The sequence below is a fragment of the Setaria italica genome, chromosome VIII, assembly GCF_000263155.2.
Source record: "Setaria italica strain Yugu1 chromosome VIII, Setaria_italica_v2.0, whole genome shotgun sequence".
NCBI lineage: Eukaryota > Viridiplantae > Streptophyta > Magnoliopsida > Poales > Poaceae > Setaria > Setaria italica.
Genome location: NC_028457.1, coordinates 39,763,928 through 39,791,854, shown reverse-complemented (window position 1 = coordinate 39,791,854; position 27,927 = coordinate 39,763,928). Strand labels below are relative to the sequence as shown.

The window sequence follows — 27,927 nt, the reverse complement described above, 5'->3', positions numbered from 1 at the left end:
TTGAAGAAGTGATCTATCAGATTGAAGTCGTCCTTAACTAATTGTGTCTCAGGGGAGGGGGAATATCACAGGGGGTGATGGTACTTTGAACATCTCCACAGCCGCACACGTACAGCACACCTGTGTTTGACAAACCTTATTCGATACTCAAGCGCTTTTGGTTGTGTTCCCATGGAGAATTTTGGGAAGACGGGAGTTAACCGGGGAAATGCAATATGCGTATGTGATGCTTGTGGTGCTTGAAGATTTGCGCAAGGGGACCATATAGTTATTAGATGAAGTATTAGCACGCGAAGAGCGAATCAAAGTAGGACGACCCAATTTTGAAACCACAGTCTGCGGTCGAGCGCGTCTAATAACTGGGTGCAGGTCTAAGATTTCGTTGTGCTGCAAGCACCAGTCATGAATTATCAGTAACCTATCCAGGGCCTAAAAACTGGCAAGCAACATCCCCTATTGCAGGAACGAATACTAGATTGACATAATCTTCCTCAAATGCTTAACTAGCCCGCCGTGGCTGTCAAATAGTAAGTCTAAGTAGTCTGCTGAGTTCGTCAAAATGCCTAAAAGGCCATCGTGGCCGTCAAATAAGTCCAAGATTGAGGTAGAAATGAGCGGTCAATATCAAACTCAGAGGAATTGAAAATGAGAAGAAGATGATGGTGGTGGTGGTGGTGATGATGATGATGATGGAACCCAAGTAACCCGCTGTTGTGCAGTCATCCAATGACTACATCTCTTCACTCCAAATGAAATAGAACAAGGTTCAACAACTATTTGATAGATTTCGTGATATATAAGTCCCGTTTGGTTCTTTAGTCCGGATTAAAATTCTTGTCACATCGAATGTTTAGATACTAATAAGAAGTATTAAACATATGCTAATTATAAAACTAATTTCACAGATGGAGTCTAATTCGTAAGGAATCTATTAAGGCTAATTAATCCATGATTTGATAATATGACGCTACAGTAACCATCAGTACTCATGTATCTTCTTTAGTCTAATTGGTGGTGATGGTTTCGTCAACAATACTTAATTATTGTTCAACCTAGGGAAAATTTTAGTGATGTCACTTAACATGAGTGGAATTTTCACATCAAGACTAAAATGCTCATGCTTCAAGAGAGAACAAGAGCAAAGTGCTGCCGCGCCTTGGCGCGGTAAAACCTGGGAGGTGGGGCCCTAACTGAATTTGCACTGCCCTTTGACCCGGTCAAGGAGTTGTCACCAGTTTTGATTGTACATTACTAAGAGGAAAAGAACAATTTCTCCAAATGCAATGCCTAGGCTGCCAATACAAACATCTAAACGGAGCCTAGTAGAGTCAAACGTTCAGTGAATAAATGAATAAATCATGGCAGAAGGTTGTGCATTTTTAAAAATGGAACATGCAAACATGTGCATAAAGACAAACCGGTTCAACAGCATAGGGAACAGGATACGATTACAACCCAAGGCAACAAAGCCACCAGCCTAAAGAGATCCAGGCAACAAAGCCAACAACACAGGAAGTTCAGAGCATCACTTGCTCAAACACGCTAGACTAAAGAAGAAACATATTAAGATAGTGTTTGGTTCGTGCTAAGGTAATGTAAACGTAAAGAGAATCAGATTACAGTGTATTTAAAGGTGGAATAGGTGATTGCCCTCTTTGTTTGGTTGCACTCTGTTAACGTAATCAGATTATTGTGTGGGTGCTATATCTGATTACGGTGGGGGAGGAGGGGTAATAAGCTTGTATATATATTATTTAGGTAAGGGATTCGATTACAGTGTCAATTGATTACAAACCACCGCAACCAAACATATGTAATGGGATTCGTTACCTTCATTAATCATATTACGTTACATTTGAGCCAACCAAACACTACCTAAGTTCATAACAAGCTCCCTTGACATCAGCTCGAAGAGCAGGAAGAGGCACCTGCAGGAAGACATTACATGTTCCGTGGCACCCACTCGGAATAAGGTGTCTTCTCGTGCATCTCATTGAGGAATTCTATCCGGTCAGCAAAGTCTTCCTTAGCTAGAAAAATTTCTAGATTTTCTGGACTCAGCAGTACATCTCGATATTTAAATAACTGAGCGTTCATGCAACCATGTTCATTCAAATACTTCAGAGTAGCCATTCTGTCAGCGGGAACTGTGAATTTCTTCTTTCCCCTCTTCGGCACACTCTTAATTAGAACGTGAACTTGTGGCATCCTCACAGAGAACTGAATGCATTCTCACGTAATACTTTTGAAGGAGACTGATGTATGAAGTTCCCTGGGATGCTAAAGAGTTGTCTGTAGCATTAGGGAGTTGCTCCAATTGCTGACGAATTACTGTCAATTTTGACTTGATATTTTCAGCAGTCAAAGGAACATATCCAACATAGCAGCGACCTATGAACTGGTTATTCATATATGCTGCAACATCACGACAAAAATCCATTTTGTTACGCTTAAATAGTTTTTCTTTCGCATCACTGTTAAATTGTTCCAACATAATCTCTGTCTCTTCAGTCGTCCACATACGCGGTTTCGCATCACTGTTGGATTGTTTCAACAGAATCTCTGTCTCTTCAGTCGTCCACATACGCGGTTTTCGCATCGCTGTGAAGCTACAGGAAGAACAGACTGTGCTCACACTCCTTGGCTGAATCTGTTGCTTCAGCTGTGTCAAGGACACTTCTTCATTAATATGAAAGCTTGCAGTGTATATGCATGTACTTCTGATTTTGATAGCGATGTCATTGAGATTTTAGGGGGAAAAAATCGAAAAGCTGATCTGTAGTATGTAACTCCATGTCTCCATACCTTACAGTGAAACTGAATCTTGGTATACTTTATTTTGTTTTGGAGTAATTCACCATATATGTATGACCTGATGTATCAAATGTATGCAGTATTGACTAATGCCTAGTTGCCTACAAAAGCACATGATTTGGTATAACCCTAACCAAAGCATCCCCTCAAAATCAAACAGAAAACCGCAGGAAGACTGGAAGGGGAACAAATCTTGCTCCTTGGTCGCTTGATCTGTTCTGATTTCACCACGGATCTTGCTCCGTTGCTTTGGCGAGCCTTCCGCTCCAGCTGCTTCCGAAGCTTCATTTGTGAGCAGGTTTATCTGCATTACATAGTGGCGAGATGTAGATATTGAGGTCCTGGCTATTTGCCGAAGCATATTCAAAGGAAGTAGAAAAGAAAAGATAAAAGACTCAGGACTGCTTAAGCAAAACTTCTAGATGGAAACAAATCTTGTTTTTTCTCATGAGCAAAGACACATCAGGGTGGCATTTGCATCTACTGAAAGTTAAGTCGGTAATCTCTGCTCTAAAACCTGTGTCAGTTCAATATTGGAGTGCCATTACTGAGTAGTAGATATGGAACATGGCTGAACACACTGAGCGACCCGTTAGCTCGTTGTTGTGGTTGCCAAGGCGTATGATCAAACATTCACTGCTCCCCATCCCATCCCATCCACCACAATCCTGCCATGAGCTACATGAGCAGGAAATGCAGGCAGAAATGGCCAAGTACTTGAATCCTTGTTGTTTTGCTGCTACGGATGCTGTTGTTGAAAAGGAAGAGCATTTAATATTAGGGATATATTCTGAGCACGTGGAGACACGTATTCTATAGAAACCCGCCTTCCCGTTCGAAAGGCGCCGAGCCTCGTTACGCCTCTGCCTCCCTCCACTGCCGCGACCCCCTCGCCGTCGCCGATCTCTCTTCGTCCTCCCGCGCGGCGAGCCAAACAGCCATGGTGGCCGCGCTCCTCTGCCGCGTCCTCCCCTCGCCTACCCTCCCCGCGGCCTCCGGCCAACGCCTCCTCTCCGCGTTCACCACCTCCCAGCAGAACGCCGCCACCACCGTCGACCTCTCCTCCGACGAGAGCCGCCGCCGCCTCCTCCTCAACAGGTGCGTGTCCGTGCCCGGGTCTCTGCTGCTGGTTCACGCTTGAGATTCCGTTTCCCCCCCTTTGTTGGAGTGACTGGTGGACGGTGGTGCGCAGGCTGGTGTACCGGAGCAAGCAGAAGCAGCGGGGGTTCCTGGAGCTGGACCTGGTGCTGGGGACCTGGGTGGAACAGCACGTCCACTCCATGGATGAGTCCAACATCCGCGCCGCGCCCTCCTGCAAGTGCTCGACCTCGTAAGTTCCCCTGCCTGTGGCCGGCCAATTCCTCTGTCGCGTCAGAGGCGATTGAAGAATTAGATGCAGTTTAGATAGGGGGAAGCAAGGATTTGGGGGAAGATTCGAAAGAGGAGAGGGGGAACGGCAAGGGAAAGCGCTTGCTCCGCCTTGTAGTTGTAGCGTATTCTCCTTCACAAGTTGCTGTTTCCAGTCTTAATTTCGTCTGTCTGATGGTTCTTTTGTGCCATCCTGTTTTTTGTTGGAGTAATTGGATCAATCAATTGATCCATTAGTATGTTGGTTGCTGAGGATATATGTTAGCAACATTAGGAGCCAGATATTCCTTGTAAATTCGTACAATCAATCCTTCTTCAAGAAATTGGAAAGCAGTTTGTCTTTACATGGTCCATTCAAGGTCAAGGTCTTCAAATTTTTAAAGGAAAAATATAAGTCACTTCAGGCTAAATTTTCTTGTAAGGGGCACAACAAGTGTTCTTGGTGATTTCAAATTGTCTATGTTATGTTCTATTTATTCTTAAGGTCAATAGGTTTATGGAACTACAAAGAATCATGTGCTCTGTGAGTGGGCTCTTTTATGTTTTTAGGGGAAAATAAAAGCTCCTATAAGTTGCATGATTAAGAGAACTCCTATGTTAAGTATATAAGAAAAACACCTATATTTTTCATCGTTTCATATTGGGTCATGTTTACTCAGCTGTATTGAAATGAAAAGCAGTTCCTAGAAACCAAATAGTAGCGTACTTGATTTTGCTTAGAGGAACATTGCTCTCTGTGAATTCAGTGTCTGCGCACTATGCTGAAAGGAAAAAAAAAGGTTTGGGGTTGGGGATGGGGGTGGAGTGGGTGGGATAGGCATAATAGTAATGCCATAGTTTGCAAATCTCATGTAATTCCTTGTTGCTGATTCTGAACTTTGAATCAACAGAAAACAAAGCTGGATCTTTGTGCCTTGCCTTAAGCTAAGATGCACATCTCTTTGTCTTAACATCATGTTGGAGCTTCACAGTTTCTAATAGCAATTAAAAATCAAAACACTGTTTCCTACTTGCCAATTTCAGAACTTGTTTCTATAATAGTGCTTCAGTTATCACTAGATCACGGCCATGAATAGGTCCACCTGAATCCTCCCAGATGCCCCTACCAGTGTTGTTCTTTACCTTTCCATTCCGGCTATGAATAGGTCCACTAGAATCAGTGCAGAAGGCCCTACCAGTGTTGCTCTTTACCTTGGCATTCCATCATATTACCTATAATTTGTCAGGTTAGTGATCGTTAGGGGCCTTAACTGGGTAGCTTCTGTATGCGCCATCCACCTTTTGATCGTGATATATGGAATTATCTCTCTGTTACATATATTATATACTGTCTGGATCAGAATTTTTTTTCTTTTGGGCTTTATGAACACTAACGTGCGTGTTGTAACATCTGACCATTAATCACAATCAGACACAAATTCCACTCCTTAAGCTGATGTTTGCTTCTTAAAACTTTGGATGTTACATCTAGATTCAGGAGTCAAGACATTTTGAATACCAGTTTCAGAGGGAGAGACTATGATTCCTATGGCCCTGAAGTCATCGAAGAATTTCTTTTATCAAATACTGTTTCAAATTTATATTTAGTCTTGATCCCATGACTACAGGAAAACCCAGATTTGTGGAAATGGCTTACTGGTCAGGAGCAGCCACCAGAGGATTTGAATTCTAATCCGGTATGTTATACTGCAACCATTGTTCTGTTACTTCATTTTTTCAAGGAACGACTGCTGCTTTACTTGACAGTTCATGATCAAATAGGTGTTCACTGCCATCAAGTCTAAGGTCACAGATAATCTGTCCAAGCATGCCTCTCCTGAGACCCGATCAACACCAGGTCAGCCATGGGTGAGAGGATGGGACGACATAAAGAAAGGCTGTTCGCGGTGGCGGATCTCTCGCCACGTTCCGACCAGGAGGTCGAGCTCTGCATCCTGCACCATGCGCCTCCCGGCACCGGTACCACCACGCCATGGAGGGTTAAGCGGCTGCAGATAACTCCCAACATGCGCATGATGGGCCTCAACCTTGTCTCGTTCAGAACCGACGTCTTCCTCCACATCAGCGGCCGCTTCTTGTGCTGGGTTCATTGCTACCAGGGCATGCTGCTCGTGGACCTCCAGCCTACAGACCCTGACCAGGAGCTTAATTAGCTTCATCCCGCTGCCCCGTGAGGCGAACTCTCCACGCCCGTATATCGACGCAGGTGACCCTGACCCGTTTCGTTGCGTCTGTGTCACCAGCTGAGGAAAGTGACGAAGGGATTTCAGTGCCACCATGGAGGATGGCGAGTTCTTCGGTCTGTATGAAGCTGCTGGCCAGAATCTTCCACGAGTGATGCCAAGTTTTCCTGTTGTGAGCATGATTGATCCAGATTTCATTTGCTTCCTGCTGAAGGAGGATGATGACATTTTCTGGATGGTTTGAGGTTGACATGTGCCAGAAGAAGATTCAGTGGAGCGACTGTCTATATCAAAGAAGAAGAAGGAGAAGAAGGTTTGCAGTAACTTCTTTGATGGCCACTACTTTATCCCCAGCCAGTTCTCCGCATACTTGAGCAAGGATGCCAATGTCTCCGATCAGCGTACTGACTGGATGCACGCCCAAACACTCTAACAGTCCGTCGTCTCTGAAAGGCTCTTCTTATCACAGCTTCTGTGGTCTACTTTTACTTATTTTTATCTGTACCTATTCAGAAATTTTGCTGGATTGAAGATGTAACTTCTATATATTGTTGTCGACGACTACTACTACCACCGTAATCTCATGATAGGGGCGTTGTTGTTGTGCCTGTCTTAGGGCTTGCTAGACATGTTTATTTATTTGAATGGCAGCTTTTGAGCTTTTCTGAAAAGCTGGGTTTTTTTCCCAAAGAGTCAACATTAGCTTCTAGAAGATGTGTTTAGCTTTATGAGATAAAAAGCAAAACTAAATTTTAGGATCTAAATTTTAGGAGCTAAATTTTAGTCCATGAACTTTGGATCCAAACACCACCTAAGCTTTTCAGCTTTTTGTGAGCCTGCAAGAATAATAAGGTCCTGTTTGGATACACCCTCCTAAAGATTAGGAGTTCACTTTTAGGACATTTTTAGTACTTGTGCATCCAAACATGGGTCCTAAAAGTGCACTCCTAAACTTTAGGAGGGTCATTTTCATTAGGAGGGCCAAGGGGTCCTAATGGATCCTATTTCTCCTAAAAGTGGTCCCAAGTCCTCCTTTACCCCTATTGCCCTCGCATGCATTAATGACGTGAACAGTGCAGGGGTAGTTTAGAGGAGTAATTGAGGGGTAAAAATGATATTTTCCCTCTAAGGTCCTAAAGATTAGTAGTCCATCCAAACAGCCCTGTACTAAACTTTAGGAATAGCAATTTGAGAGTCCTAAACTTTAGTACACTACTAAACTTTAGGAGTTTGTATCCAAATAGGGCCTAAGATTGTGTGCATGCAAGAATATATATGTAAGCAGTAGTTAATAATGAAGCTTAATTAATCATTGCCACTTTATTTATCATCGATTTGCATGCATGGATGCATTATACTAGAGGGTTAAATATCTGCAGCAGCATTCCCATGGATGAACATTTTGGTTGCAGAAGCCGCGATTCGGAGGGAAGCTGTACTCCTCGCAAACTTTGCCGCACTGGAAAACATTGCAATATTCGGGATCGAATTCAAAGCAAAAGGGTGGTCCCAACTCTGACAGCACCCGGGAGACATCGTCGCCGCCTCCTCCTACAGAAACAAATTACATTATTGCTTGTTGCTTACAACCGATTCGTCTCAATATCTCATAGCATAACAAATGATATATATATCATGAGTCACGATGTCCAAGAAAACAGTTATGATCATACCATAACCAATTTACTAGAAGTAGTTGTGATGAGTGGCTGATTAGCTATTCTATGATCGGCTACGAAGTATACTCTCCCTATATATAAAAAACTTCATCCTATATATGCTTAAAAACAGATAAAGGTTAATTAGTAGTAGGAATTATATAAGCAAGCTAGCCTAGGGATATGCACCATACCGTTCATGGCTTGGCAGCACGGGACGGAGGTCGTCCAAGACATGATTGCAAGAAGCACCATGAATGTTGTCAAGCGCACCATGATCTTGGTGGGATTGCTGTTGAGTGCCACGAGGAAGAGAAGAATGTTGGTGCTACCTCTTTTGATTTGAGGACAAAAGAATGTTTCGATTGCGTATGTGTTTATATAGGAGCAAAATCAAATTCCATGAGAATTTCCATTTTATGGAAAACAATTCTATGCAGCCCGGCTGCAAGTCTAATCCTGAGCAGCCCCGGCTCAATCCCTATTATTGATGCAGTGATGCCACATGTTCTATCTTGCCAACATATAATACGACTGGTGAGTGAGAAATCAACAAGATTAATTGCTGACATTTGCCAAGATGAGCAATTCCTGTGTTTCTTTATCTCAAAGATATCCTATGTATATAGACTCCAATAAATATTTGGATATCCAATTCAGATGTTTTCATATACGTGCTATGCATTTGTTTTCTTTTTTTTCTCCTGCTTGGTGCAGTGTTTATTGCTCTTGTATTAGTTTTTAGCGAATCAACAACTATTTGGTAATTACTAGTACGTCCATCAACCCCTGTATATTAGTTCACACTTAGTTTAGTCACACACTACACCACAACCGCAGAACAAACGGATTGTCGTCAGTCTAAACCTCCAATGCAATGGAGAGTCTGTTGGTATAAGTGTACACCGACTGACACTTGCAGTCGGTATAAGTTTATACCGGCGGACCGCACTTATACCAATGGATTAACGTGTACCGGTGTACACTTGTATTGGTTCTCGGCATATACTTGAGCAAAGATGCCATCACAAGCAAGGTATGTCTAGAGAACAGCTTGTGGTTCTGAAAGTCAACATGATCGGACCAGCGAGCAAAGCTCTCAAAAAAAATGGCATCACCACTAGTTCTGAACTCAAGTTCTAGTTTCAAAGCAAAGAAAGAACATTAGTACTCTCAAATTACCGGGGAATCGCACGCAGTCACTGCTGCCACGCAAGCTCAACCATATCCCGGCGCACACAGGAAGTGTCACAGCTGCATGCATGCCGAGTTATAAAGAAGGGCGCGTCGTCGCCGGCCCAGCCGCCGCCGGCAAGACGGAGGACCTGACCATCTTCTGAGGCCGCAACAGGGACGAGGGCTCGCTCCGCGAGGCCTGCGACACCGGCACCTACAACACAGTGATCATCTCCTTCCTCAGCGTCTTCGGCCACGGCACATACTCTGCCGAACTCTCCGGCCACGACGCATCCTCCGTCGGCGCCGACGTCAAGCACTGCCAGACCGCAAACAACGTCACCGTGCTCCTCTCCGTCGGCGGCGACGGCGACCGGTACTCCCTGCCCACCGCCCGGGCGGCAAGGGACCTCGCCGACCACCTCTGGCACGCGTACCTCGGCGGGGGCCGCCGCGGCGTGCCCCGGCCGTTCGGCGATGCCGTACGTGCTCGACGGCGTCGACCTGTACGTTGACCACGGCGGGTCGGCGAACTACGACGTGCTGACACGGCGCCTCGCCGGGTACAGGTACGGGTACGGGTACGGCGGCGAGAAGAGGGACACTTGCGCATCCACGTGCGCTTCTACAACGACACCTTGTGCTCCTTGAGGTCGGCGGACAAGAGGTTCTTCTAAGGGTCGTGGCTGGGGTGGACGGAGCGGTTCCAGGAGGCGAAGGTCTACGTGGGGCTGCCGGCGGCGCCGGACGCGGCGAGCGACGGCTGGGTGGAGCCCAAGGCGGTGGCCATGGAGATGATGCCGCTGGTGCAGGAGACGCCCAACTACGGCGGCGTACGTCATGCTGTGGAACCGGTACTACGACAAGAGGGATCGCTACGGCCTCCTCCGCATCAAGCTCATGGTCTGATCAATATCGAGACTTGTTACTGTCAGCATGCAAGTGCGGTGCGAATGCCTGTTCAAATTTGTTTTGTGTGCTTTGCCCGATGAAAATTGTTTGTGTTTTCTTTCAAAAATAAAATTGTTTGTGTTACAGCTGGAGCTAGAGTTTGGCTAAACCTAAATCACATCGTATTTGCTATCTCGACTCCGATCTGATTATAATTTGACTACATATACTGTTCACTTTTGCTCTGAGTCACTATTCCATGCTTAGACTCACTCTGTTTGTTTAAACTTCTAGTCCCTGGCCTACTTGCTTTTGGGATGTCCAAAAGTCAAATACTCTCAAGAGCCAGAAGCTGAAAAGCCCACAAGCTCATACTGAGCTGATGACGCAGCTACAGCGCCCACCCCTGGGCGCTGGAATCCTGGCTGAGGAGTCACGGGTCACGGGCGCGGCTACACAGAGCTGTGCCGACCTCGAGCCTGATGCGTTCCTGCCACAGTGGTTTTGCCCGGTCACGCGAAATGAAGACCCTATGCTCTTAGAAGCTACAGGCTGCTGCACCCTAGCGCCAGCTACTACAGCATCTGCACCCGGCCAAGATGGACCAGGTGTCCAGGTAGCTGTGTGCCACGAATCATGCGAGGATCGCCCATGCTACGAACTTGGCCACTGCGTGCTCTCCAGGCGACGGGTCCGCGGTGGCCAGGGAGAAAGCTCCTCCACGTGAAGATCTTCCTGGGGGTGCTCTCCAAGGGGATGCTGAACACGCGGCTACCGATGAGGGCCGCGACAGCACATGGACCCCGGTGGTCCGGCGGAGGCTGTCGGCGGCGCTCCAGGATAGCGTAACAAGGGGTAATTCGCAGCGCCTCGCATCACCCCAACATGGAAGCTGCCCCGGACGCCGCCGCTACTGAATCAGCCGTGGCCAAAGCTAAAACTGAAGCCTTTCTTTGCTCCGTCCGGCTTGCACTGCAGACGCCTCACGCCTCTAGCCATCCGGTCTGCGCCTTACCAGGCCAACGTGGCGCCTACGCACACACCGCGCCGCATCGCGCGCCTCGCCTCCCAGCCGTTAAACACAACAGTGAGACCGTCTAAGAAGGGGGAAGTATTGGCAATGAAAAAACTGGGAATAAGTACCAAAGACGATGAAGCTAAGCACGTGACGGAGGCGGTCTTTGACAAGTTCCTCAAGACCACAATGCAGCAGCGACACTTTGATGCACTGCGAGACATCTTCCCTGCGCGCGAAGCTGCTGACTGATGCCGAGCTGCTGAACATCGCCAGCCAGGCGTCAGACAGCGCAAGCGCTTGAGCACCGGCCGCACCGCTGCGCTTGTTGCCTGCATCGATGGAGCAAGCCAACTTCAATGTTCTGCTCTGGAACGTGCGCGGCCTCAACGCGCGGTGTCGTCGTGACTGCCTCCGCACGATGGTGTCCGACGCAAATGCGTCGATCGTTTGCATTCAGGAAACGAAACTCCCTGTAATTTCGCACTTCCTTGTATGCGAAATGCTCGGGACTTCATTCTCGAGCTTCTCGTACCTGCCCTCCCTTGGCGCCAGCGGCGGCGTTCTGATAGCCTGCAGAGCGCCCGAGTTTGTCTGCTCAACGCTTCACACAGGGCGCTTCTCCATTACCGTATCCATATCGACTGCCGATTCGGAGGGGTGGAGCCTGACGGGGGTTTATGGGCCTCAGGCCGATGTGGACAAAATTGATTTCTTGAATGAACTGCGTGCTGTCCAGAGCTTAGGGGATTTTAACCTCATCTTGGAGGCGACTGATAAGAACATGAACAACATCGACCGAAGAAACCTCGGTCGTTTCAGGCGTTTTGTCGATGACTTGCATCTCAAGGATGTGCACCGCGGCGATACACCTGGAGTAATGAGCGCGCCGAGCCCACCATGGCAAAGCTGGACAGAGTGCTGATCACCGTTGAGTGGGAAAGCTGGACATTCACAACTTGCATGCAGGTCAGGTGCTACACCTGGTTGACTGGTGGTCTCTTTTGCGCGAGGGCCTGAACAAGGTGCACAGGAAGGGATTGGATTCGGCTGTCATGCTAGTATCTTGGCAAATTTGGAAAGAACGCGATAGCCGAGTCTTCGCTAGGTCACCGGCCAAAACACCAACACAACTTGTTCAGGAAATAACTGAGGAAGCTAGCCGCTGGTGTGCAGCAGCTGGTGCAAAGGCACTTTCAGCCTGGTCGGCGTCGGGTGGTTCGCCTTCGGCAGGTCTTACTCTTTTTTTCTTTTTGGAGTATGCGTTGTCATGTAATCCCGATTATGTATCCCAAACCGTGTGCGAGCACCTGGTTAGACCCGCGTTGTAACGTTCTATACATTTTACTTCTACTTATACAAAGATACGCAGCTCTCCTGCGTATTAAAAAAAAGATTGTGGAATAGTTTTACTTGAGTATCAGCCAAACAAATCCATGGAAATGCACCTATTTTTTTTTCTCTTTTTTTAAAGACCCGGCCGGAACATTCTTGCTTTTTCCGTAAGGGCGTCAAAGAGATTTGCTGTAAAAGATAAAAGAGAGATACAAACACAGAAACGCTACCTCATTCCAGCTTATATTAATAAGAAGACAATATAATTTTACAAGCATAAGAATATAATCTTTCCCTCTCTTTGACCTTAGACAGAAACACTTTATGCATCGTCTGATTCAGTCACTAATAACTTCACGTGTACATGAAGCATCGGTTTTCAGAGCAAGGAGCTAGTCATCAGTCATGGATCGATGGCACAGCTACTGTAGCCCCGTGAGCTTGTCGTAGTATCTGTCCCACAGCATGAGTCCGCCGTAGTTGGGGGTGTCGTCCTGCACCGACGGCAGCACGCTGTCAAGCAGCGTCGCGGGGTCGATCTACCCCCTCATCCCGGCCGTCCGTCGCCGGCAGCCCCACGAGGAGCCTCGCCGCCGGGAACCTTGACACCCACATGTGCCACGCGCCCCAGAACGGCCGCGTCTCGTGGTAGCTAGTCGTACCCGCACCGGGCCTCATCTCGTAGAACCGCACGTGCAGGCGCTGGAACAGGCCGAGCTCGCCGCCGCCCATGTCGTTATCGAGCACCCGCGAGCACGGCGGCGTCGCCGTCAGCCGGACCGCCTTGTTGGCGGCGCCGTCGTTTCCACCGCCATTGTTGCGGCTCGCCTGAAGGCGACGCCTCAGTGCCTCACGAGGTCGCTGAAGCGCTCCTGCTCCGCTTCGCCGTCGAGGTAGAAGTCGACGCCGTCGAGCACGGCGTCGCCGAACGGGCGGCGGCGGACGCCGCCCCGGCGGGAGCCGCCGCCGAGGAAGGCGCTCCAGAGGTGGTCGATCGGCGACGTCCCTGGCGGCGGTAGGGGAGTTGTAGCTGCCAGCGACGGAGAGGAGCACGGCGTGACGTTCTTGGCGCTCTGGCAGTGCTTGACGTCGGCGCCGACGGTGGAGACGCCGTGGCCGGAGAGGTCGGTCAGGTACTTGCCGTAGCCGGCGACGCGGAGGAAGGAGAGGATGGCGGTGGCGTATGAGGCCCGTGTCGCAGGCCTCTCCCTGAGGGAGAGCCCTCGGCCCTGTTCCAGCCCCAGACGACCGTCAGCTCGCCGGCGGCGGTGACTGGGCCCGGGGAGGAGATGAGGAGGAAGAAGAGGACGCAGCTGGAGAGAGTTGTTTGGGCTAGGAGAGGTGATCGGAGTTGGAGCTGCATGTTCCCGCTGACTAAGCGCTGACGTGGCTACTGGCTACCGTACTTCCGTACACGCGGAGACAAAATTGGAGGCAACTCATATGCGGCCGTATGCAACTCCATGCATATTTTCAGCCCCAACCATGCATCGAATTAGGGCAGGGCATGGGACCCACTTGCTAGCTAAAAAAAATGGGGAGGCTCTACTCCCCGTCCCAGTGCAAGTCTTGCCAGAGCACGGAGAGGGAGTGCACCGCACTGGCCTGTGCAGGAACAATAGTTGGATGCGACAGAGTTCGACTGCTCTTTGTCTATGGTGGTCGACTGCAACAAGTCTGCATCTGCTGGAAGAAATCACATCGAGATGCTTGCGTGCCACCCAAAAAACAAAAAAAGTCACAAGTGGATGATTGATCGGGCACCACATTCCGGTCGCCATGTTGGTCGTCAACATTGGGTGGCCATGTACAGTTGCCCGTCGACCTCCTCCATTCTTCTCTCAAATCTCTTTCATCAGTACACGTCTGCACTGGCGGATTTCGAAGCATTCAACCCTGTGAGCTACCTGTCCTCCATGGAATTCAATGCTTTGCTACGATACGATTATCTCTGCTGCGTGAAAGCAGACACATCATCTGTCAGATTGAAATCTAGCTGAAAGTTTTGCTCATACCAGTCAGCAATAGCTGCTGCAATTTGTCTGTTGCCAATTCCGTCTCTGTATAAACCTTACTAGAGTTTCCATAAACCACTAGGCACTTTGTGCAGGAACAAGTCATCAGTAACAAACTAACAATGGCGTTCACACGCCGGAGGCCGTCGCTAGCCGTATCCGCGGCGGCGCTTCTCTTTGTCGTGCTCATCAGCTTCCTCCTCGCCGGCCCGGCGTCGGCGCAGGGGAAGACCGGTCAGGTGACGGTGTTCTGGGGCCGGCACAGGGACGAGGGCTCCCTCCGCGAGGCCTGCGACTCCGGCCTCTACAGCATGGTCATCATGTCCTTCCTCGACGTCTACGGCGGCAACGGCAACGGCAACTACCACCTCGACCTCTCCGGCCACCCGCTCGCCGGCATGGGCGCCGCCATCAAGCGGTGCCAGTTCCTCGGCGTCCCCGTCTCCATCTCCATCGGCGGCTTCGGCGGCGCCTACTCGCTCCCGACCAACCAGTCGGCGCTCGCCCTCTTCGACCACCTCTGGAACACCTACTTCGGCGGCAGCCTCAACGACACGCGCCGCCCCTTCGGCGACGCCTGGCTCGACGGCGTCGACATGTTCCTCGAGCACGGCGACGCGGCCGACCGCTACAGCACCCTCGCACTCGAGCTGGCCAAGCACAACATCCGCGCCGGCGACGGGAAGCTCCTGCACCTGACGGCGACGGCGCACTGCCGGTTCCCCGACGACCGCGTGAAGGAGGCGCTCGACACGGGCATCTTCGAGCGCATCCACGTCAGGTTCTACGACGACCCGGACTGCGCCGCCGGGTTCAGCGCCGCCGAGTGGGCGAAGTGGGCGGCGGCGTACCCGTTCACCAAGATCTACGTCGGCGTGCCGGCGTCGCCGCAGGCGGCTGAGACGGGGTACAAGGATCCGGCGGCGCTGCGCAGGGCGGTGGTCCCGGTGGCGCAGAAGGCGAGCAACTACGGCGGCGTGATGATCTGGGACAGGTACTTCGACAAGCGAAGCAACTACAGCGGCAGCATCAAGAGCTGGGTTTGAGACCCAGTTAGCGCCACTGTAATTTTTTTTTCCTAAGGTCTGCGTGTATTTTTTTTTCCGAGAACACGCAACTATCCTGCGTATCTTTGTATTAAGGAGAAGAATTAAAACAAAAGTTCTTACGACGTGAGTTTATCTAGAAGAAATAAAAGTGCAAGAGAACAAAATGAGACCTGCGAACAATTTTCTACTTGAGCATTTCTGTCAACCCTTCAACCATGACTCTTTGACATTTGGAGTGATGTTCTCAGTTTGGGGGTTCACAATAAGCAAAAAAGACCAACAACTTTGTTGGCCAAAAATACTACAAAAACAAATGAGATGAAAATGGTCTCATACTGCTCTTCAAAGTTGTCATACTTTTTTAGAATCACAATATTTCTGTGAACATATGTAAAAGATATCCAAATTGCATAGCGTATCATCAACAAATAAAGCACGTTGTCACCAGGGCAGAGTTTCTCCAATATGTTGTTCTGCCTCCAGCATGCTAACGGACTCGGCATCGGGAGTTTTTTTTTATTTTTATATCTTGCAAAAAAAAATGTTTGGTCATATATTTTTGCAAAATACTAAAATAAAAAATATAAAAATAAAAAAATCCCCGGCATCGGTAAGATGGCAACTGCCGGCCCCAATTGAATTGCACACTAAGGGTCTTGGAAGCTCTCCCTTAGGCAGGCCTTAGCCCTTCCGCAACCTCAGAACAAGGCCCAAACATGCGTAAATTGGACCCGCTCTTCCGTGTGGATTTGTTGGGCCGAGACCATAGGTTACAGGTTACAGCCCTACAAATCCTAAATAAATAACCTGTATTTCCATTTTAAAAAAGATTTCCCCTAAGAAATAAATTATGTTTCTCACGTGAAGTTTATACTAGTAATACTTGTTTCAGGAACAATGAAGTTAATATTATCAATAATGCTATAGAACTGACGTCTGGAATCTTAAAAAAATCGAGCGCTCCGACATATGTTGCAATAGTTAAATGTCGAGGTTGCAACTCTTGGTTCTACATATTCGACGGTGAAGGTTGCATCGAACATAGTTTCTGCATTTCAACAGTGAATGTTCAACAGTGAACTAAATAATGATGCAAAAATGAAATGGTTCTTCTTTGCGATTGATGGACTTAGTAGTCATGATTCTTGACATGTGCAGCAATGTGTCTCAGTTTGGGTGAACCCCTCACTGTTGACCAACCGTAACAACCTAGTGATATACTACTGACAAGAAATGATGTCAAACTTCTGTTCAGAGTTCTCATTGTGTTTTCAGGAGTTTCTGTGGAGAGAGAAGAGATCGAATTGCACAGTACAACATCTTCAGAACCACATGCATCCGTGGTTGAGTTTCTCCAAGTCTCCAACGCGTGCGTTTGGCGTCAGCAACTGTTGAACTAAATTGAGCCAGTAAATTCAGGAGACAACAGGATCAGGGACACAACTGCACCCAGCAACTTCATTGCGCTCCTGTGAGCTGAACTTGATCCACAGCATCAGCAGGCTGCAGGTCCTCGGCCATGGCAGAACTGCTGCTGGTCCCTGCAGCCGAGGCCACAACCTCCCGCTGAAGTGCCTCCAGCGTCGCCACAACCTCCGTCATCGTGGGGCGGGCATGTGCTTCCTCCCGCTGGGCGCAGCGCAGCGCTAGCTCCACCACCTTCCATACAGAGTTGAGATCGCAATGGTCTCTTATCCTCTGGTCGATGACTCTAGCGACATCTTGGCCCCTGCTCCTTCCATGACCAAGGCTCGCCCGCACCCAGTCTGCAATGTTGGTGTGTTTGTTGTCGACGACTGAGCAAGCTGGTCGGTTTGTAATGAGCACCAGGAGAACGATCCCGAAGCTATACACGTCGGTTTTGCCTCTCAGCTCACCGGCCCTTAAGTACCTGCATGCTCACACAGTGGATATATCGATACTACTATTATATATAAGCAGTAATTAGCAGCTAGAGTGCGGAAGAAAGTGGGGGCATTTCGGGCATACTCAGGATCCATGTACCCTTCGGTGCCAGTAAGTGTGGTGGTGACTGTGTGTGTTCTTGTTTCGCTGGTGAGAGCCCTTGCCATCCCAAAGTCGGAGATCTTGGCATCCAGTTTCTCGGTTAGAAGGATGTTTGTAGCCTTCACATCTCTGTGGATCAATGGCGTGTTGAAGGCAGAGTGCAAGTAGTGAAGTCCTGCGTGCAAGGATCAGAGACATGCACTAAAGTTTCATGCATGGAGATATTAAACTGCTAGATAGATCAGAAAGGCACGTTGAATAAATAAATGCTTATTGTTAGATAGCATATACGTCATGCGTGTATGGGTCCTGTGACTTAATGCCCGGCTGGCCCTAGATATGATTAGTTAGAAATATGAGGAGATTTTGTTTTGTTCTGCTTCTATAAGCCTCAAGATCTCCTCACCCCTATCCATGTGTAACTCCTATCTCTCAATTAATCAATCTATTATTTCCACGCAATCTCAATTGCTTTCACTTAACCTTGCAAGTCTAAAAAATCAAAGAGAGGAAGAAAATCAAAGATTGACATGCACGTACCACTGGCAGAGTCCACCGCGATCTTGAGGCGTTGTGACCAGGTGAGGGGGGCTTCCTGGCCTCTGGATCCTGTCAACAATAAATTTTCTTTGCACTCATGCAACATGGGGGGTATGTTGTGGTTGCGGTGGAAAATTTTACCAACCTGCTATCAGCCGCTGTTCTAGGTTTCCCCCAGCCATGTACTCGTAGACAAGGCCCAAATGCTTCTCATCCTTGCAATAGCCAAACAATGTCACCACATTCCTATGACGCCCGATGGCTAAGTGCTTAATCTGTAATTCCAACAAATTCAATCAAGCACGAGAAACCGCTATATTGCCAATTAACGGAACTAAATATACACAATAGTATGATGAACTATATAGAACAATCAGTGGGCCACTAAATCAGCACGGGTCATGGATAATTTCTGAGAAAAGAAAATCAGTTTATTGTATATATGCGGACCTCTGCTAAAAATTCTTTATCGCCCTGCGATGAGTCTTGTGATCTGATCTTCACAGCAACAGGAGTTTGGTCCTCCAGCTTCCCAGCGTAGACTGAGCCGAACCCCCCCTCACTGATTTTGTTTCTAAAGTTCTCCGTCATGAGCACAAGTTGTTCATACCTGAAGCTCTGAATCCGTGGACCAGTAGGCACGTCTGCATGGTTGTTCTGTAACGATTGTGAGGGCTGATTGTCCCCTGCAGGTTGTGGGCCCTGATTGCTCCCCATAGATTGTAGGCCCTGATCGTCCCCTGTGGGCTGTGGCTCCAGATTGTCTCCTATGACGGATCGTGAGCCATGCACCAAATCTTAAATCAAATTAAAAATTAAATGAACAGAATAAAAAATTCCTCTCATGAATTTCAGCCAGCTTAATTAGTTACCTGTTTCCTTTTTTCTTTTGTGAATGTATCTAATGGTAAATGCAACAAGTAGAACGACAATAATGATTCCAATAATTGTAGGAATGATGATCTTAAGTATTCTATTCTTTTGGTTGGGAATTGGGTCACAGGAAGCAGGGTTCGTACAAAGGTCCGGATTGTTGTCAGTCCTAGTAAACACAAAATTGGAATAAAAAGATTAAGATTAGTTCATCGAATTCTGCAAAGATCTCTGTTTCAGACGTAAGTATATTTGCTGAACTAGCTTACAAACGAAAGAGAATAATTCTATGAATCTTCAATACCATCAGAATGAATACATAAAATGCACCCCCCTACCCCTTTCACAATAGAATTATACACAGATGTGAGCAATGATGCACATAATAGTAACTACATACTGACACTAACTAATTAATAACCAAATTATAGTCCTTCCTCTTATGATACTAAACATTATTTTGAACAGTACCATAATAATAAAAGGATAATATTCCATATATCACCTATCTGTCTGGTGATCTATCCTCACCCTCAGTCAGGGCATTATTCTAGACAGTACGTGCAGGACACCCTGTAAGATCACCGCAGCTGCACAAGTTATTGGAGGCATGTACACGGGTACAAGCTTTCCCACTACACATGTGTGTTTACTTCTGAAAGCAATGAACACCAATGGTAATAAGACTAGGGCTCAAACTTTGGCCGGGGGCGGCTAGACATACACCTGCAGAACTAGTCATATGGTCAACCAAAGGCGATCCTCAATTAAGCCTAGTTGTAGCCTGATCCACTCTATTTTACAAGCAAATGATTAAAGGATTATCTCAACTAAATCAGTTTTTATGAGGGCCAGTGGAATAATCTTCATAAACATATATTGATATATACTGCCAAAAGGTGGGACAGTGTGAACCTTAGTGTCAGCGATCCATCCTGAGATTTTTGTAGCAAACTTGTAGGAATTGGTCCACTAAGGTTGTTGCTTGACAAATCTCTACAAAAGATGAGAAAAATAAACATTAAGGGTTTCTGTTTGAAGTTAAAATAGGTTAATCAGCAGGAGGGACTTACAGAAATGTAAGTGACGTCAGTTGACCCAGAAAATTGGGTATTGATCCTGACAGATTGTTGTGCGATAGATCCCTGGAATAGCAAGCAAAATGAAGCACTTAGAAACAAGTGCTAATGTAGAAGTAAATGCTATGTTGCCTAAACTTTGGAGTCAGACGGTTAACTTAAAGCTCTACTGTAGTGAGAGGCATTAAAGCTCTACATTCCCGACTTGGACTGGAAAACACGTTATTATAATTTTGTATCTGGTATGCCTAAAAGAGGCCAGACTTTTCTGCAAACTTTTGGCCTTCTAGGTTTTGAACTAATATGTTAAAGTCAACAAGCACTAATAACCTTTTGGGAGTACTCTAAAATCTGGATGGATGGTCTTTGGTAGTACTCTACAATCTTCCTAATACAAAATCTAGCACTGCTGGATCTTTTGAAAAGAATTATTCATTCAGTGACTAACTAGTGATGCAGTAAATCTTGTTACATCATGACGAATTCTGAAACTATACTATGCAGAACATACAAGTGCTGGAGTGATGCTAGCTGGCCAAATGAAGGAACAATTTCACCATTCAATCCATTGGATGACAGATATCTGCAGGAGAGTCAAAGTGTCCAACTATTAACCTTCATTACACGAACATAACACTACAATTCTTTTCTTTTATCTAGTTAAGTGAAAGAAATGGAGAGATCTTGTTCATTCAGAACTCACAAGGCGATTATTCTCGATGAACCACTGGTATTGTAAGTGCAGTTCAGGCCATCCCATGCAAAAGCTACAGGGGAACATGGATCTCCTTCCCAGTTTCTCTTAATAGAATAATTTGTCTGGATAGTCATCATTGCAATGGCTGGGAAAATAAATTAAAATAAAGATAAAAGAAAAGGCATAACATATAAGTCTTGGTACAAGAGTACTTCCAGCCAACTACATGACAAAAATAAGATACTTCCTCCAATCAGAAATATAAGTCCATCTAAGTTTGTTATAAGTTAAACTATAAATATTTAAAAATTTATACAGATTGACATTAAGACAAGATTGGTACTACTATATTTCTCACTGTTGAGTTGCATGCACCAACCAGTTTAACCCAAAAGCTTAAGCTGATGAAGAAAGGTGGGCAATTCACTTATACTCCAACACTCCTCCTCACGTGCAGATTCCCTCAGGCCGCATACGTGGAGATTGGAGTGGGCTGCAATTATTTTATTTAATCGCGCTCGCCAGGATTCGAACTCGAGACCTCTGGCTCTGATATCATATTGAGTTGCATGCACCAACCAGTTCAACCCAAAAGGTTAAGCTGATGAGGAAAGGTGGGCAATTCAATTATACTCCAACACTCACGAAAAGTACTTTCATCATATATAACTCTTTCCAATTAAGATGATGGTTTTTATGGATATAGTTAGCCAAAGTTTCAAATTGGAGACCATGCTGATATCCTAATGAACTTATATTTCTATTGAAGGGATATGGTCATCCTTGCCAGTACCATCATCAAACCCATAAGAGGCCATCACTGCTAGCTCAACTAATATTAGCAATCTATTCGAGAAACAAGGCAATCTGGTGGTGAGTGCCTAAATTATTACTTCCACTAAAATTACATTCAAACATAAATTTCAATTAGACAAACTGAATAAAGAATAAAAATAACAAACTGTAATAAACAGAGCAAGAGGTTTATTTAAAAGTTGAATCAAGAATTAAAATCAAGAATTTTACTCATAAAAATATAAATTAGAAATACAAATCAGGAAGAACCACAAGGGGATAGATAAAAAGAATTCAGCTACAAGTCTCTGCCATGTCATTTATTCCCTCTGCGATCCATTTTATTTGGTTTCTGACTGACTGACTGACGTCACCATAAGTCATTTGTAGGGGGTAAGCGGCAAAATGATTTTAGATAATAAAATAACTGTTAGGTTGTAAGTGACAGTTGTGCTATAAAAGCAGATTGGGTAAAGTTAATTCAAATACCAAATACCACATTGCCTTAAACTTGTATGTTTCACGGTGAATCTATAAACATGAACCTTATATTGTTAATTTAAACAAGTTTTTAGATATTGATGGTCAAGATAAAAAAACTCGTTTAGATTGACAACATAATAAGGTTGATGTTAATAGATTCATCATGAAAACATACTTTCATAATATATAACCTAAATGGACTTATATTTCGATTGAAGGTAGTAATTGCAATAATATGTAGACGGAACCCCTAAGCAACACCCTGACAGTTCTACTAATTACCATCTCCAGCGTAAGTGGCAGATCCATTCAGTGGTCGCATCAAGTATATCTCCATTGCACTAATCAAAGGCGGCTTGGAGTTTGGTGTTGCCACAAGGGAGATAGCATGACTTCCTGTACCTTGCACAATACCCGTAAAAACAGTAGTCAACATCTGCTCTGGCCTGAACGCACTAACTAATGTGATATTATTATCCAGAATGACGCTGAATTCCCGAAACGCATCCTCTCGCAGCGTCTCCAACTCGGCAAAATAGAGCACAACCAAGAACTTGGTATTGGCATCAACATTCATGGATGAATCTGAACTCCACCATAGATCCATCGTTGAAGCATTCACCGGAGTGGATACACTACGCATCACTGCAGATGGTGCACCATAGGTGTCATTCGGAGAATTGTTGACTATCCCATTGATAGTATCGGACAATATTGTCCAGGTAGGAACGTCTTCATACTTCTGCCATATTCGGTCATAGGTATCATTTGGGTACCTTTCGAACATAAAACGAACTCTGAGATGTTAAAACTTTTGTACATAACGTAGTCAAGGAAAATTTGTATAGCTAACAAGATTACCTAATGTGTCGATAATCAGTTCCAAAGTGGTAGCGATTGGGCCCAAAACCAACAGTATCACGGAAAAAGCTGAGCAAAACTAGAGATTGTGTTGCCGTGGAATATGGATAAAGATTTTCTTGTAATGATCTCAAGTCCAGCCCTGAGATGAAAGGAGTTCCTAACCCTTTGTTCACGAAACAAACTTGCAGGTAGTTGGCAGGGGACACAGCAACTATCTCAAATATGTAGGCAGTACTGGAGTTAATAATGCTCACCGTCGTCCAGTAATTGACCCCGAGATAGAGATCAAATGTAGGGGGCATGCCTAGTGCATCATAGTTCCCATAGCCAAAGGCAGCCCTCACGTAATACTTGCCACCCGGCGTTAGAGACTGCAATGTGTAGCAGTTGCGTGTCCCATTGGGGAAGGAGCGAACAGTAGAGTACCTCAGGGCAACGTCCGGCTGCATGTTCTCTTCTCGGTTGACAGAATGGATCAACCCAGAGTCTGTGAAACCATCATCAGATACATATGTTATGCCTGTCCTGTCATCAGTGTACTTCGGCGTTGTGGTATACCCACAGTCAATGCTTATGAAACCTGCCAAAAGAACATGAAGTGAGTTATAAAAAAGGACAGAAATTTCAGAGTAACGATGTAGCCTACAATCATGGTAATTACTATATATTGTAAACGCCGAAATGAAGCACATTAACCCCAAAACGCCGAATTTGGCTAATCCGTGCCAATCCAATGATCCCACCGATCAATCGATCGAAGCAGCAGCAGGCACGGACCGTGGCGAGGAAGGATTCCTCCCGTCTCAAAGTCCAGACAGGGGGCGGCTCGATCTCCAGCAGCCGATGAGCAGCGGCCGCATCACGACTCATGACCGATTAACATTTTTATTGAAGTGATTCAGCATTTTAAAAGATCTCATTCAACATTTTCTTTAAAATGTTGAACTAGTGTATCACACAAATGTTGAAATGTCATATTAAACAGAGTAAAATACACTGAAGGTCCATTAACATTAACTTGTAAGGAAGTGTCACTTAATTAAGGTCCACAAACTTCAAAATGCATTTTTGGGTAGATAAACTTGTTAAGCCGTGTCATCTAGCTAGGTCCATAAACAGCCACGTGGGCACCAATAGACTGACCTGGCAAGCTGAATGGGGACATATTCTGTCTCATCTCTTCTCCCTCCCCTAGTCTTCGTCTGAGGCATTTCATCGAGCAGGTTGCATGCGAGGTGAGCTCCAGCGGCGTGCAATGGCTGCGGCTGGCGTGGCATGCACTGCCATGGAAGCGGTGCGGCGTCCGTTCGGGGCTCGCACGCACGCGTCACGCCAGGCCACACCAGCTCTCGGCGGCGCGCTGCTGGAGCCTCTTGTTGAGGTCCACGGCCCCCACCGCGGCGTCCAGTTCCGCCTCTTTCGCCCGCATCACGCGCGCCATGCTTGCTTGCCACAGCGGCGACTGACGCTGCCAGTTCGGCAATTCCAGGCTTACTCCTCAATTTAGCAGACTGTCAGCTGGCTTGCTGTGGCGCGGCCATTGACGTTGGCACCTGTCCCGCTCTGCTCTGTGGAGACGACACACGTAGCCCAAGTCTTCTGCTCTCAAGTCTGGACATACATGTAGCCCAGCCCAGCCCACCCATAAAGAAACACGATTTGGTAGGAGAGGGCCCATGGGCCTACGACCTTTTCTTTGGAAGGATTCGATTTCTGTAAGACCATTCCTTTGCCTTTTTTTTTTTTGCGAGCAGGAAAATTCCTATGCTGTCCATTAATTCAGAGGCGTCTTGTCCAACAATTGCTTTAAAAATTTTGTGGACTCTGGTTCCGGAAGAATTTTGGAGCAAACCTGGTTTGCTTTCCTTTTGTGTCTTGTGTTTTCCTATGCTTTCTTGTGTCGCCTTCCTTTCTGCATTTTCCTATATAGGATTCGGAGTACCATGATACTACAGTCCTGTGTACTTTCCCCCTACTATTCCTGTGTTTCCAGGATCCTACTTGAAAAGATGCCCAAGCGTGTTGTTGTCCTAGTACTTACAGCAATGCGAAAAGCTAATACATCTCACCTCTGTATTATAAAATTATAAAAGGTATTGGAGACACCCTTACCCCTCATTTATTGCCTCCCTCCCGCCCGGATGGCAAACCTTTAGTACTTCAAATTATGCTGGTGAGGAAATTTAAGTTCTTTATAATAACCTCTTAACTAATGATGCAAGTTACTAAAATTTTAGAATTTTAGATCATTAGGTCGACCCTAAACCTTGGTAGAATGGAATTGAACATACTAGTTAATTTAGAGGACAAATTAGCTAAGGTATAGTAGCATGCCATCATAACTGTTTCGGAAAAACACCAACTTTTCCATTAGTATTAGGTATTTGCTTCACCTGGGATGCTAGATGTATGCACAAATGGAACTAATGCAGATGTGTAGTTACATAACAATCACAGAGAAGGAAGTTTATGAGCTTACCAAGGCTATCTAGCTGACCATGAATGCAAGAAAAGCTCAAACTCGTAACAACAACCAGCAATAAGGTCACACTGACCGTCCCGTCCATTTGCGAACAATATGAATACATCCTCTCGAGAACAGTTCTTCCTTCTTCCCGAGTCTCGTCCAATATGTACCAATCTATGTAATGTCATCGTGCTCTTCGCCATCAAATCAAACAAATAAGTCCAAATCAAGCTGTTACATAGAGTACATATGCAAGTTTAATTTCGCATTAGGTATCCACTTGCATTCTTAGCTATATAGAGGTGACATCGCGGTTCATCGATGCAAAAACACACGACCACACCTAGGCTAGCTGCATCATCGACTTTTTTTTTTAATCAAAATGTAATTCTATATTTGTTTCACTGAACCGTATAGTATGCGTGTGTCCGGTAGGTCTGCGTTATAAATTTGTTTACCTTCTTAATGCCAAGGTGCGCAGCTCTCCTGCGTATTCTTGAAAAAAAAACTTTCGCATTTGGATCCAGCCAGTTTGATTCACACGCAGACATGCATATACCTCTGTTTCATTGCCGTCGAATGGATCCAGCCAGTTTGATTCACACCTAGCTGCATCATCGACAGCACCGAAATAATGGAAATATGCGCCAGATAAATGCGACGTGCAAACCGAGATTACAACTTTGTTCTTTGCATTATCACCATTCGACAGCAATGAAACAGAGTGAATCAAACTGGCTGGATCCAAATACGAAAGTGAGAGCACTGAGAAGCCATCAACGCGAGAGGGCAAAGACATACGCATGTAGGAATTCGTGGCATAGTGTTTATCGCCATCGTCAAATACATCCAAATTAAATCCAGCAGCTCGTCGATCTCATGACGCTGGATACTGTGCTTCAATGTTTAGTTTAACATTATTGGTGGTCATAGTTAGAGTAAAAAGTTAACGGCGTCGTATATTTAACAACGGAGGGATTATAAGCTAAAAAACATTTCATGTCAGGCCCTAACATTTGGTAGGTGATGGCTGACTTCTGAAACAGACTCCACTGTTTCACCATAAACACTCTCCAGCATGAGCCACGCGCATGCACAAAGATATTTAGCAGAATGTTTATTGTTCACCATAAAATAAAAAAACTCAAAAGCATGATCAGCTAGCTTATGACATCACTAGTTCGAAGCTTAATTAAAAAACATTTCATGTCAGGGTCGATTTGGTTAGTGATGGCTGACTCCTCCACTGTTCATCATAAACAACAATTACATCACGACCCAGCAGAGAATTCAGCATGCATCTCGATCAAATCCAGCACACACACAGACACAGTTTACTATTCCCGGGCATATCGGCATGTCTGAATCACAGCCACAAGCTGATGAGCATCACCCATCCTGATCTCATCCCGCTAATGCCCCAGCACGTCAACGATAGGGTGAACTGTGACCTCCACTACGCCCCGTGGCTGCAGGACAAGCGTTGCCATGAGCTCATCGTGTTGTGCTAACCTCCAGAGAGCACAGCAGGCCAAAGCAACCTTAGTAGTTTTCTGTCCATGGATTGCATGCCTAGTGGATGCTGCTTTTGATGGAGATCCATCACCTTTGGCTCCCTCACCCTAGGCTCCACTCCTAGTGTAGTGTGTGTGTGTGCGCCGTGTGGTGAGACCAAATCATGCCAAACGGGTGGTGGTTTTGGCTTTGGATGCGGCATTGCTGTCGGCATCTGCTGTCGTCACCGGGATCACCTGCGAAATTCCATGTTTCTTATCACCTTATGCTTTTAGGATAATCGGTTGGCTCATCAGCATGCAAGCATCTACATCGTGGACGAGATTAGAGCACTGGGAGAGAGTCGGAGGTTCACGCTATCGGTAAGAAGCCCTGGTTTTTCCTACCATCTAATCAAACAATTAAATTCTGATGTAAAAAAGCTCTGACGTGAAAGGATCTTGATGTCAACTAGAGGGAGTTGAATAATTGAACCTGAAATTTATCGCAATCTAAAATAATTTTATCAGCGACTTATAGAATTTCTGCAGATTTCTACGGAATCACCGAAAAAACCGGTTTCCCAACCCGGCTAAGCTGGCCCAACAAAAGGTGAAATATGGCCCCAACAAGTTTGAGCACAAACCAAACTTGGACATGCACTTCTACGGATGATTTTCAGCAGGTTGGAAAGGTCCTGCACACAAATAAGCATACCCAAGTAGCTCGAACCGGAAGCACAAATAAATGCTATAATTGAACAAGTAAGGCAAACCGAAATGGAGACTCGAGGATTTGTATATCCGAAGTTTAGATTCACCATTGTGAATCCTACATCTCTGTTGAGGAACTCTGTAGGATATGAGTCTTTTTCAACTCCCTTCCAATGAGTAGGGTCGCACTCAACCGCTTCCCCATTTTCACTGGATGATTTTTCCCTTGCGGAGGCAAGATTGCAGCCCTCACAAACTTGCCGCTGCTCATCACACCTTGGGAGCTAGCCGACGACGCCTAGCCATCTAGGAGGCTTCACCTCCAAGACTAACAAATGCTTCACAAGTTATTTTAACGTCAACCACAAAGTGTTCAATCTATGGATTGTTCACAGGCGCTCTCTAATGCTC

The 27,927-nt window shown here is 46.1% G+C and overlaps 3 protein-coding genes and 2 pseudogenes across 3 annotated transcripts; 3 read left to right on the top strand and 2 right to left on the bottom strand.

The window, feature by feature from the left end:
* The first annotated feature begins 3,673 nt into the window (after positions 1-3,673).
* On the top strand, positions 3,674-7,036 carry LOC101752540 (annotated as a pseudogene).
* Positions 7,037-9,285: 2,249 nt separating this feature from the next.
* LOC101754446 lies at positions 9,286-10,108 on the top strand (annotated as a pseudogene).
* Positions 10,109-13,282: 3,174 nt separating this feature from the next.
* LOC105915011 (xylanase inhibitor protein 1-like) lies at positions 13,283-14,221 on the bottom strand. The gene is made up of 2 exons (XM_022829585.1): positions 14,183-14,221; positions 13,283-13,753 (listed from the first exon to the last, which is right to left on the bottom strand). Exons 1-2 carry the CDS (start codon positions 14,219-14,221, stop codon positions 13,283-13,285), a joined length of 510 nt encoding a protein of 169 aa, XP_022685320.1.
* A 208-nt stretch (positions 14,222-14,429) lies between these two features.
* Positions 14,430-15,699, top strand: LOC105913486 (xylanase inhibitor protein 1). Its single transcript, XM_012847991.2, has one exon. The coding sequence runs from the start codon at positions 14,578-14,580 to the stop codon at positions 15,499-15,501; it is 924 nt and encodes a 307-aa protein (XP_012703445.1). The 5' UTR covers positions 14,430-14,577; the 3' UTR covers positions 15,502-15,699.
* A 936-nt stretch (positions 15,700-16,635) lies between these two features.
* Positions 16,636-24,410, bottom strand: LOC101754051 (probable LRR receptor-like serine/threonine-protein kinase At1g05700). Its single transcript, XM_022829076.1, has 13 exons — positions 23,986-24,410; positions 22,840-23,422; positions 22,261-22,754; positions 20,707-20,845; positions 20,515-20,586; positions 19,998-20,069; positions 19,840-19,920; positions 18,924-19,093; positions 18,502-18,818; positions 18,197-18,326; positions 18,052-18,120; positions 17,494-17,686; positions 16,636-17,395 (listed from the first exon to the last, which is right to left on the bottom strand). The coding sequence occupies exons 1-13, from the start codon at positions 24,056-24,058 to the stop codon at positions 16,963-16,965; spliced, it is 2,826 nt and encodes a 941-aa protein (XP_022684811.1). The 5' UTR covers positions 24,059-24,410; the 3' UTR covers positions 16,636-16,962.
* Between the last annotated feature and the right edge of the window lie 3,517 nt (positions 24,411-27,927).

Excerpts from the sequence above, each read along its gene's own strand:
- LOC105913486 (XM_012847991.2), top strand. The coding sequence starts at position 14,578 with ATGGCGTTCACACGCCGGAGGCCGTCGCTAGCCGTATCCGCGGCGGCG.
- LOC105915011 (XM_022829585.1), bottom strand. The coding sequence starts at position 14,221 with ATGGCGACCGGAATGTGGTGCCCGATCAATCATCCACTT. Across the intron at positions 13,754-14,182 it reads GCCCGATCAATCATCCACTT|CTGCGTCCTCTTCTTCCTCC; the intron begins GTGACTTTTTTT and ends AACTCTCTCCAG.
- LOC101754051 (XM_022829076.1), bottom strand. The coding sequence starts at position 24,058 with ATGAAATGCCTCAGACGAAGACTAGGGGAGGGAGAAGAGATGAGACAG. Across the intron at positions 23,423-23,985 it reads GTCCCCATTCAGCTTGCCAG|GTTTCATAAGCATTGACTGT; the intron begins GTCAGTCTATTG and ends TTCTTTTGGCAG. Across the intron at positions 17,396-17,493 it reads GAAGGGTACATGGATCCTGA|GTACTTAAGGGCCGGTGAGC; the intron begins GTATGCCCGAAA and ends GTGAGCATGCAG.